The sequence below is a fragment of the Chrysochloris asiatica genome, unplaced genomic scaffold, assembly GCF_000296735.1.
Source record: "Chrysochloris asiatica unplaced genomic scaffold, ChrAsi1.0 scaffold00020, whole genome shotgun sequence".
In the NCBI taxonomy this organism is placed as follows: domain Eukaryota; kingdom Metazoa; phylum Chordata; class Mammalia; order Afrosoricida; family Chrysochloridae; genus Chrysochloris; species Chrysochloris asiatica.
This window is the reverse complement of record NW_006408538.1, coordinates 18,161,706-18,172,047: the sequence shown is the minus strand read 5'-3', so window position 1 is coordinate 18,172,047 and position 10,342 is coordinate 18,161,706. Positions and strand designations below refer to the sequence as shown.

General features: G+C 39.7%; 1 protein-coding gene across 1 annotated transcript in view; it reads left to right on the top strand.

Annotated features, from left to right (window-relative positions):
• The window catches only part of USP54 (ubiquitin specific peptidase 54), a 104,329-nt gene that overhangs the window by 66,704 nt on the left and 27,283 nt on the right, over positions 1-10,342 (top strand). Inside the window, exons 15-17 of the mRNA XM_006835892.1 lie at positions 5,550-5,717; positions 8,204-8,323; positions 9,190-9,385. Of these exons, the coding sequence (XP_006835955.1) occupies positions 5,550-5,717; positions 8,204-8,323; positions 9,190-9,385 (484 nt within the window). The remainder of the gene's footprint in view (positions 1-5,549; positions 5,718-8,203; positions 8,324-9,189; positions 9,386-10,342) is intronic.

Below are 10,342 nucleotides of genomic sequence, written 5' to 3'. Positions count from 1 at the left end.
TCTTTCTTGTCTTCTTAATGACTTTTTGCTTTCTTCATGTATGATGTTCTTGATGTCATCCCACAACTCTTTTGGTCTTCTGTATTCCCATGGTGAACAGGTTTCAGATGAGCTTCCAGACGAAGACAGACTAGGAAGAAGGAGTGATGAACTACTTCCGAATATTTAGTCACTGAAAACCTTATGAATAGCAGAGAAACACGGACCATTAGAGAAATGCAAATCAAATCCTAGAGGAGATACCTTATCACTGTTACTAAGATAACTAAGATTCAGCAGAAAATAAAAAATTTTGGAGAAGAGATGGAGATATTGGAACCCTTAATTATTGCTGGAGGAAATGCTGCATAGCCTCTAGAAAACTAAAAATAGAAGTACCATAGAACCCAGTATTCTACTCGTAGGTTGTCATTAGGTGCCATCAAGTTGCCTCTGACTCTTAGTGACCATATGCACAATAGAATGGAACACTGCCCAGTCCTGCACCGTCCTCACAATTATTAAGTTTGGGCCCATTGTTGCCACCACTTTGTCAGTCCATCTTTTTCAGGTCTTCCTCTTTTTTGCTGACTCTTCATTTTACCAAACATGATGTCGTTGTCCAGGTTCATTGCTGATAGATGACATCTCATCATACTTGCATCTAAGGAGCATTCTGACTGTACTTCCAAGACATATTTCTGGCAGGCAGTCCATGATACTTTGAGTATTTTAAACCAACACTATAATTCAAATGTATTGATTTTTTTATGGTCTTCCTTATTCATTGTCTAAATTTTAGATTCAGATGAGGTGAGTGAAAATACTATGGCTTGGGTCAGGCATCCCTTAGTTTTCAAAATACATCTTTCAAGGGGTCTTTTGCAACATACTTCCCTAATGCAATACATCATTTGATTTCTTGACTGCTGCTTCCATGAGTGTTTATTATAGATCCAAGCAAAATGAAGTCCACTACTAGGTAATACCCAAAAGACATGACAGCAAAGACTCAAAGAGACTTGTACACCAATATTCATTGCAGCATTATTTATAATAACCAAAATGTGGAAACCATCAACAGATGAATGGATAAACAAAATGTGGTACACATATACATTGGACTACTACTCAGTTAGTAGGAGAAATGAAGTCTTTATAATAGAGATGGAGCTTGAAAACATTATGCTGAACAAGATAAGCCAATCACAAATGGGCAAATATTTTATGTTCTCATTTGTATAAAAAGGCAAGAAAAGACAAATATAGAGAGACTAAATGTTATTAGTGGTTTTGAGGTGAGAGAAGGAGGAAGAAAAGGTGTTAACACTGGTGGGGAAATTGCACTGGTAAAGGGTAGAGTTGCGCAACTGATTACTGGCTGCCAGTAAATTGTAGACCTATAAAAAGTTGAATTAACAAAGGTTGTGGATAGATATATTTACAATAATGACAGCAACAACAAAAAAGAGTAGCTGTTGAGGTTGCTTATGTACAAACATCTGATGGGATTTTGTTCTTAGGGTCATGGTTTCATGGGGCATCTCAGCTGACCTAACAACATGTCTAGTGCTTCTCTTCTGCTTCCTAGTTTGTTACATAGTGCCTGGGGTTTTAAAAAGCTTACATGCAGTCAGCCAAGGCACAGTAATTATTCTCTATTTACCTGGAACAAACAGGAAGAAGGAGAGTCAAAAACAGGAGAGAAAGTCGAATATGTGGCTAACTAGAACTGGAATGTGTGGCTGATTGTCTCCATGAACAACTGCCTGGTGTACCAGAAGACCAGAAGAATTGAATGGTGCCTGGCTACCATTACTGAACACTGTGATCCAGGATTCTTTAGAGGATTCCTGATCCAGAGGAGGGAAATTCAGAACATAATTTCAAATTCTCATGGAACACAGACTTTCTGTAGCCCTGATGGGTGGATGAACCCCTGAGATAGTCTGTAAGCCTTAAACCAAAAATACCCCTTGACGTCATCCTAAATATGAAAAATAGTTTTGCTTAACTAGTAAAAGATGTCTGCCTTGAGATTTGTGCTTTTTAAAGATCTATCTATCTATATGGGACTAATGGTTAAGAGCCCAGATTATGAATTTAATCAATTTGACTTTAATTGAGTTTCATCATCTACAGTCCATGTTACTGTGGGAAACAGCAACTTGGAAGATTAGACTCATCTGTTAGTATGTCTTACTGTGGGGACTTGCATGTTGCTATGATGCTGGAAGCTCTGTCACCAGTAATTTTAATACCAGGAGGGTTACCCATGGTGCACAGTTTCAGTGGACCTTCCAGAATAAGACAGACTAGGAAGAAGGAGAGACAGACTACTTCTAAATGTTTAGCCACTGAAAGCCTAATGAATGGCAGTAGAACACTGACAGATATAGTGATTGAAGATAGAAACATTAAGAATAGTAGTACAGCATTGTCAGATACAGTGCCAGAAGATGAGCCCCTCAGGTTGGAAGACACTCAAAATATGACTGGGGAAGAGCTACTTCCTCAAAGTAATGTTGACCATAATGACAAGAATGGAGCAAAGCTTTTGGAACCTTCATTTGCTGATGGTGCCCAACTCAAATGGAGAAGAAACAGCTGTAAATATCTATTAACAATTGGAACATGGAATGTACATACTATGAATCTAGGAAAATTATAAGTTGTAAAAAATGAAATGGAACACATAAAAATGGATATCCTAGGCTTTCATAAGCAGAAATGGACTGGTGTTAGCCATTTTGAATCTGATAATCATATGGTTTATTATACTAGGAATAACAAATTTAAGAGGAATAGCATTGCATACATTGTCAAAAAGTACATTTCAATATTTATCTTGAAGTACAGTGTTGTTTGTGATAGGATAATATACATATGCCTGCAAGGAAGACCAGTTAATACTACTATTACTCAAATTTGTGCACCAATCACTAAAGCCAGTGATGATGAAATAGAAGAGTTCTACCAACTTCTTAAGTCTGAAATTGATCAAAACTTGCAATCAAGATTTATTCATAATTACTGGTAATTGCAATCTAAAGATTGGAAACAAAGAAGGGTCAGTAATTGGAAAATATGTCCTTGGTGATAGAAATAATGCTGGAGATCACATGATTGAATTTTACAAGATCAATGACTACTTCATTGCAATTGCCTTCTTTAGTTACATGAAAGATGGTTATACACATGGATGTCACCACAGAAAACAAATTTACTACATCTGTGCAAAGAGATGGTGGAAAAGCTCCCTATCATCATCCAAAACAAGGCTGGGGCAGACTGTGGAACAGATCATCAATTGCTCACATACAAATTCAGGCAGAAGCTGAAAAAAAGAATTTTAAAAGTCCATGAGAGCCAAAAATGGTTGAAATATCTGATTTTAGAGATCATCTAAAGAGCCGCACTAATGACTGAAAACCAGAGAGTTGTGAGATGACATCAAGAACATCATATAGGAAGAAATGCAACAAGTCATTAAGACAAGGAAGAAAGAAAAGACCAAAATTAGTATCAGAAGAGACTCTGAAACTTGTGCTTTCCATTGTAGAGATCCTAAAATAAATGGAAGAAATGCGAAGGTAAAAGCTGAGCAGAAAATTTCAAAGGGCAGCTAGAGAAGACAGTGTCTAATATTATAATGAAATGTGCCAAGATCTGGCATTAGAAAACCAGAAGGGAAGAACACGATCAGCATTTCTCAACCTGAAAGAACAGAGAAAAATTCAAACCTCAACTTGTAATACTGAAGGATTCTGTTGGCAAATTGTGGAGTGATGTAGAAAGCTTAAAAAGAAAATAGAACTTGATGAATTTGACCTATGCTTATGGATATAGTAGCTCAAAATATCAACTGAGAGGGAAGCAGTCTTCACATCAAGTGTTAATCCTATCCCCTCTGTATACAGGGTTGATAGAGATGGGCAACTTAGACACTGGCTACTTAAATGGGGTGGGGGAAGGGTCTATAAAGTCACAAAGTGACTGGCTTACAAGTTTTCAAAAGTCAGTTTAGTTTCAGAGTGTGCAAGGGAAGGTAGAAAGAATCCCCACTGAATAGTTTTCATCTTGTGTACAAACCCTACTGAATAGTTTTCATCTTGTCTAGACGGGTATGGTGAAAGGAGATGGGGATAAGATTCTTATGATTCAGTAGTAAGTAATTGTTATGACTGATTGCAGCAGTCACAACTGTAAAGTAGAAGTTTTGTAACCAAAAGAGGGGAGTAGGATCCTAGGATCATCAAGGGAGAAGAGCACTAGCGGAATATGGGACCCTATCCAGAGAAGCAGCAACACCAGAGATGGAGGCAGAGATTAGTTCCACATCTACTGCAAATACAGTTGTGATAATCACAATTAATCCTGCTAACAATTATTCAGAATTGAATCATAAAATCCTGTTACTGTCACGTTGTCACTCTTTTTCACACAAAAAAAGTAGAAAGATAAAATAGGCCTGCTTCAAGGAGCTCTGGTAGCGTAGTGGTTATAAATTGGGCTGTGAACTGCAAGGTCAGCAGTTAGAAACTACCAGCTGTTCCATGGGAGAAAGATGATGCTTTCTGCTCCCATTAAGATTTACAGCCTCAGAAACCCTGTATGGGTCACTATGAGTCGGAACTGACTCCACGGCACATAACAACAACAACAAGGATCCATAAAACCTTCTTTTTTGCATCCTCATATATTGGTCACTACCTTTATTTATTTATTTATTTAAAACAAAATTAAGTCATACTTTACATATGACTCTGAAACTTGGCTCGTCACCTGATGTATCATGAGCATACATCTATATTTATCTAGATCCATCTGTGGACACTTGTAAAGCTAAAGTTTTACTGTTGTGGACGTTGTATGTACTTGTTTTCGTTGTTACGTGCTGTTGAGTTGGTTCTGACTCATAGCGACCCTGTGTAGTATTTCCAGGGAACGGCTGGTGGGTTTGAACCACTGACTTTACAGTTAGTAGTCCAGTGCTTATTACTACAGCATTATACCAAAATTCCTGTGAATTCAGTAAAGAGGTGGAAAGTCCAAGGATGAGAAAATGTCTTGCTTGAAGCTCCCCAATGAGTCAGTGGCAGCCCCTGGTAGAGAGAACTGCTAATGGTTAAGATGTCTGATTATGAATTTAGCTTATTTGACTATTTTCAAGCTCCAGTATATATCATCTTGTTACTAAGGGCCAGTTATTTATCTTCTTTGTAACTTAGTCTCTTCCTCCATAAAATAGGGATAATAGTATCTACCTCATAAGTTGTTATGAGGAATAATAACATGTAAAAGTGCTTCAAACTGCATGTGACACATAGTATGTACTCAGCAGATATTAGTTGCCATGTTGTTATTGTTATTATGAAATACTTGATAAATATTATTATTCACTGCCTAGATGCCATCCTGAATCTCTTCTGAAAAGTGCTATCTAAAATATTAGCTCCAAATTGAAGTTGAAAGTTCCAAAGGAAAACATTGCAACTGCCTAATTAGATGTTTATTTGTTCTGGTTTTGGAAATGTGGCACCTTATCTTCTCCTTTACGTGTATTCCAGGTGGAGAGGTAACTTCCAAAAGTGAACTGGATGAGTTACAAGAAGAAGTGACCAGAAGAGCCCATGAACAAGAACTTCGAAGGAAGCGGGAGAAGGAGTTAGAGGCAGCTAAAGGCTTCAACCCTCATCCCAGCCGGTTTATGGATCTGGATGAATTGCAGAATCAGGGTAATTGTTGTGAGCATTAGGTTGTGGATGATGGGACAGAAGACAGGGGAAATTCCCAAGTTGTAAATTCCTTCTCTTTACCAATTTTATATTTTAATTTAGTCATTCCACTGAAAGCTAGTTAAAGTAGGAGGCGATGATCTTACTGGTTGGAGATAGGCACTGATTTGACATGGTGCCGTAAGTCAAATGTTGGGCTGCTAGCCACAAGGGTGACAGTTCAAACCCACTAGTCGCTCCATAGGAGAAAGATGAGGCGATTTGCTTCTGTAAATATTTCGTTTTGCAAACTCTAAGGTGTAGTTCTACTGTGTCCTCTAGGGTCACTTTGAGTTGCATCAACTTGATGGCAGTGGCCTTGGTTTGGTTAGGGTTAGCAGCCTGTAGATGAGAGACAGAGTAATAGTGTTCATGAAAAATATTTCCCGTGAACATCCATAGAAACGAAACAAAACTAGTCACAACTCAGAAGCAGCAGAAAAGGACAGGAAACCACTTGGGCAGTGAGGTCATTCTACTTGTTTATAGAAGCATACCCTTGAGAATTTCCATCTGGGGCTTCCGGAAACTGGGTCAGCCAAGCAGGAGCAGAGCGAGACTACTGCCTTTTGATCCTGGGTTGATTTGTTCAGTCTCCTAAAATTTCCATGAACTTTACCTAAAGCTTCCCCAACTGCCCCACATTAGTTACGTTTTTCTTCCAGAAATTTCTTTAAGATGTCATTTTGTGCAAAAAACAAAATAAACCCACTGCCATTGGGTTGATTCTAATTCATAGTGACCCTTTAGGACAGAGTAGAACTGCTCTGGGGGTTTCAGGGCTGTAAGTCGTGCAGACAGCAGACTGCCTCATCTTTCTCCTGCAGAGTGGTTGCTGGTTTCCACCCACCAACCTTTCAGTTAGCAGCCTAAGATTTAACTCACCACCAAGACTCTTTCACATTGTACCAAAAGGCATGAAATAGGAGTCCAAGCCTGAGGTATTTACCTTAAATAGGTCCTGAAACCTATATCTTTCTATAAAATAAACTTATCGTTCTTATTACTCAGAATCCTCAGAGTTCACAAACTGTGCTAAACCAGTATAAAGAGTAGGCATCAAGGCTGTTTTGAGTGGTTGCCCACTTCCATCTTTTCGTTAACACTCAGAGAAGTGTAGGCCTGTTTTGGGGCAGCTTTTTTGTTATACTTTTTTTCAGCCTTTTCTGGAAGAACAAAGAATGGAATGCTAAGATTCTGTAGAGTAAGGATTGAAATCTACTATAGTGGTAAATCAACTATAGTTTGCTAGATTTCTGTATAGAACTACTTTAAAAAAATGACTCTAACCACCACCTTTGATTTTAAGGATTGCATAGGTTCAGTTGATTCAAATGCTATGAGAAAACTTCAGGTCTAGGGGATAGGGAGTCATATTTCTGGAAATGGAGTATTACGTGGAGGCCAAGATCTTCAGAGTCAACCTGCTATTCCCATTGTCTTCATTTTGTGCTCTAAAAACCCATTGTATGTTGCCATCAAGTCGAATCTGATGTATAAGCCATGAGTATAGAAGAGCCTTCCATTTCCAGCTGGAGGTAAGTGGAAGATGACTCAGATATACTGATTTTTTTTTCCCCTTGTGGTCTTGTGAAAACCCACCATCATTCCAAATTGTAGGTGAACTTGCATTACAGGCTGCTACCGATTTATGGTTATGAGTGAGTGGAGAACAAGGGTGTGTATACATAAACCTAAGGATTCTTATACAAAAGTGATTTACAAAATTTTCTAGTGCTTTGATATGCCACCGTACTTGGTGGACTCCTTTGCACCTGCTTTGGCACATGTTCACTTTAGGGGAGGAAGGGATGCTCACTATATGGAAAGGTGACTTTTTTTAATTAAGCTGATGAACAGGGGATGATATAAGTGAATACTTATTATGCATACTATGAAAAAGGGCAATTCAGTTGCCTGGTTACATAGATTGAAGTTAGGAAGCAAAGACCATCTGTATCCAAAAGGTCAAAAGGTGTACTGATTTTCTAGTTCAGGGTGCTACAAGAGGATTATGGACTGATGTAAGAAGGAAGTGGTATGGCTGACTGTCACAGTAATAAAGCCACCTTTGCCCTAACATACCAGTGCAGTCTCAGTGGAAGTCAGGGGCATTCTTGTTGCACTGTGGAAGAGCAGTTCAGTTCTATGCATAAGAACCCACCTGTACTTTGCTCTTGCTTTGAGGGATTTTCTAAGAGGTCTTGGAGTTGGAATGTGTGGTGGGCAGTGATATGCTTCTTATTTATGGACTTGGTAAGGTCTAGTTTAAAAGGCAAAAAAAAGGATCTCCTCCCTATTTTAGAGATTTCCTAATAACAATGGACAGTTGGAATTAGGGTAGAGCATAGGTTCAGCAGCAAGGCTCTATGTGTACTGAAGGGAAGCAGTACATAGGAAACACTGGAGAGAACTGTAAGGAAAATGAAAAGTGCTGGCCCTTTCAGGAAGGAGTGACGGCTTTGAGAAGTCCCTGCAAGAGGCAGATTCACTGTTTGAAGCGTCACTGCATCTGGAACAGAAGGGAGACTGTGCTGCAGCTTTGGCTCTCTGTAACGAAGCTATCTGTAAGTAACTCTAACCGCTCTGGCTATGGCACTTTTGACTAATTTTACAGCAGGTGTTATAGTGCCGTCACTCAGATGGGATAAGAACAGTTTTTTATGTCTCCTCACTCTCATCCTCCCAAACTAAGGCCCTTTAGCTATCTTTGCCTCCCGATTTCTGACTGTGCCAGGAGCCGTCCCTGTGGTCTGTGGGTATTTACTGGTATAACTACAGCAAGGGCGCACTTTTCCAGCTATGCCTACATTCTTGTCCCAAAGTAAAGGTGAACTTCAAATGTCAAGTGAGTCTGCACTTTCTCTAGTAACTGACCAGAGAGGTGGAGGAATAACTGAATAAACTGAATCACTATCTGATTCCTGGTATACCATGTTACAAGGTTGTAGACATCATGGGCCGAGGACTTAGAACTGGTATCTGGTTCTTCATTGTGACCCACAGGAAGCTGTGTCCTATAAAGACAGATGCAAGGTTGGATCTTATTTCTGCCGTTGGCCACCAAGAAAGGGTGGTTGGGAGCAGAATTTGGAGACCAGAGTTTGACAGATCATTTGCAAAGGATAAGGAGTGTGGCAACCTCCGAGATGAAAGCAACAGTTTATCTTCTTAATTCATTTTAGTTTTGTTTTGTTCCATTTTGTGTTTTTAATTTGAATTAACTGGTTTGGCTCGATGGCTTCCACGAATGTTCCTTATAGTCAGAGCCAGCTCTGTGCCCTGGGCAACATACGCATGGTCCTTGCCTTGCAATCCTGCTGCATATTTTGAGTTTTAATGCATACCTTTGCTCATTTTTGGTTGAATTTTATTCTTTTTGTTTTTGTTTGTGTTTTGGGTTGTTTCTGCTATATTTTCTTTTGCATTTTAGCTAAACTAAGACTTGCCCTGCATGGTGCCAGCTCTAGCACGCACAGCAGAGCCCTAATCGATAAGAAGTTGCAAATCAGTATTCGAAAAGCACGGAGCCTGCAGGATGGCATGCAGCAACAACAGTCCTCACAGCAGCCGGTGCAGCCCTCAGCCTGCCTCTCATCACAAGGGGGGGCCCTTCCTCAGCCGACAAGGTAGTGAACGCCAGGGGAAGAAGTAACCAGGGTTGTTCCATAGCACAACTGTTCATAGTCTTGGTGGCTACAGGGGAGAGAGAAGAGTCCTCTGAAAGACTTTCTCCTCAGGTCAGACATACAGTGAACAGCTTGCTTCACTGTTGATCCTTTCATTAATAGTTCCTAGAAAGATGAAAAAAAGGTATAGCATAACCATTAGGTCACCTGTCCATATATCCTGCAGGTGAGTTTATCCCTGGACTTGTGTTCAAGCGCAGTTATAATATTTATAATGTTATAATACATTCATAGACATGGCTATCTGAGCTACATTTCAAGTTGAGGTAGCAACTATGTGATTTATTTGGGGATTTCAGTGCTTTCTGTGCCTCATGGAAGCAAATTAAGCCATCTTTTCTTTACTCTGATTGCGCCATAAGGAAGACGCACACAATCTCATTTGTTTTGCTTCCTTATGATCAGGACTAGGAAAAGCAAATCCCAGTAGCCATTTCTGTAGTTCGTACATCTTGACTCTTGACTTTGGCTCTGACTCAGTATGTTGGTGGTGTTTTTGCTAAGTACTGTTAAGTTGGTTCCTACTCATGGCCACCCTGGATAGGGTTTCCGAAGCCGTGAATCCGTCTCCAGAGTAGCTGATGGGCCTTGTGGTGTTCACAGTCCAGTGCTTAGCCTCTCAATCAGGGGTGGGGAACCTTGTTTCTGAAAAAATCTGTAACTTCATTTGCTGGCCGTACAAAATGATCAACTTAAAAATTAGCCTGGTTTAAAAAAAAAAGCCTGTTATATTTGGTCAGACATTTAATTAATTCACCTCTAATATGATGACTGGAACTGCAGTTGCCTTGTTAGGGCCAGGCCAAATGATGTTGCGAGTCTTATACAGCCCATGTCTGGAAGTTCCCCAGCCCTGTTCTAGAGCCGCCATGCTCCCTTACTTAATGTGTTGTTGTT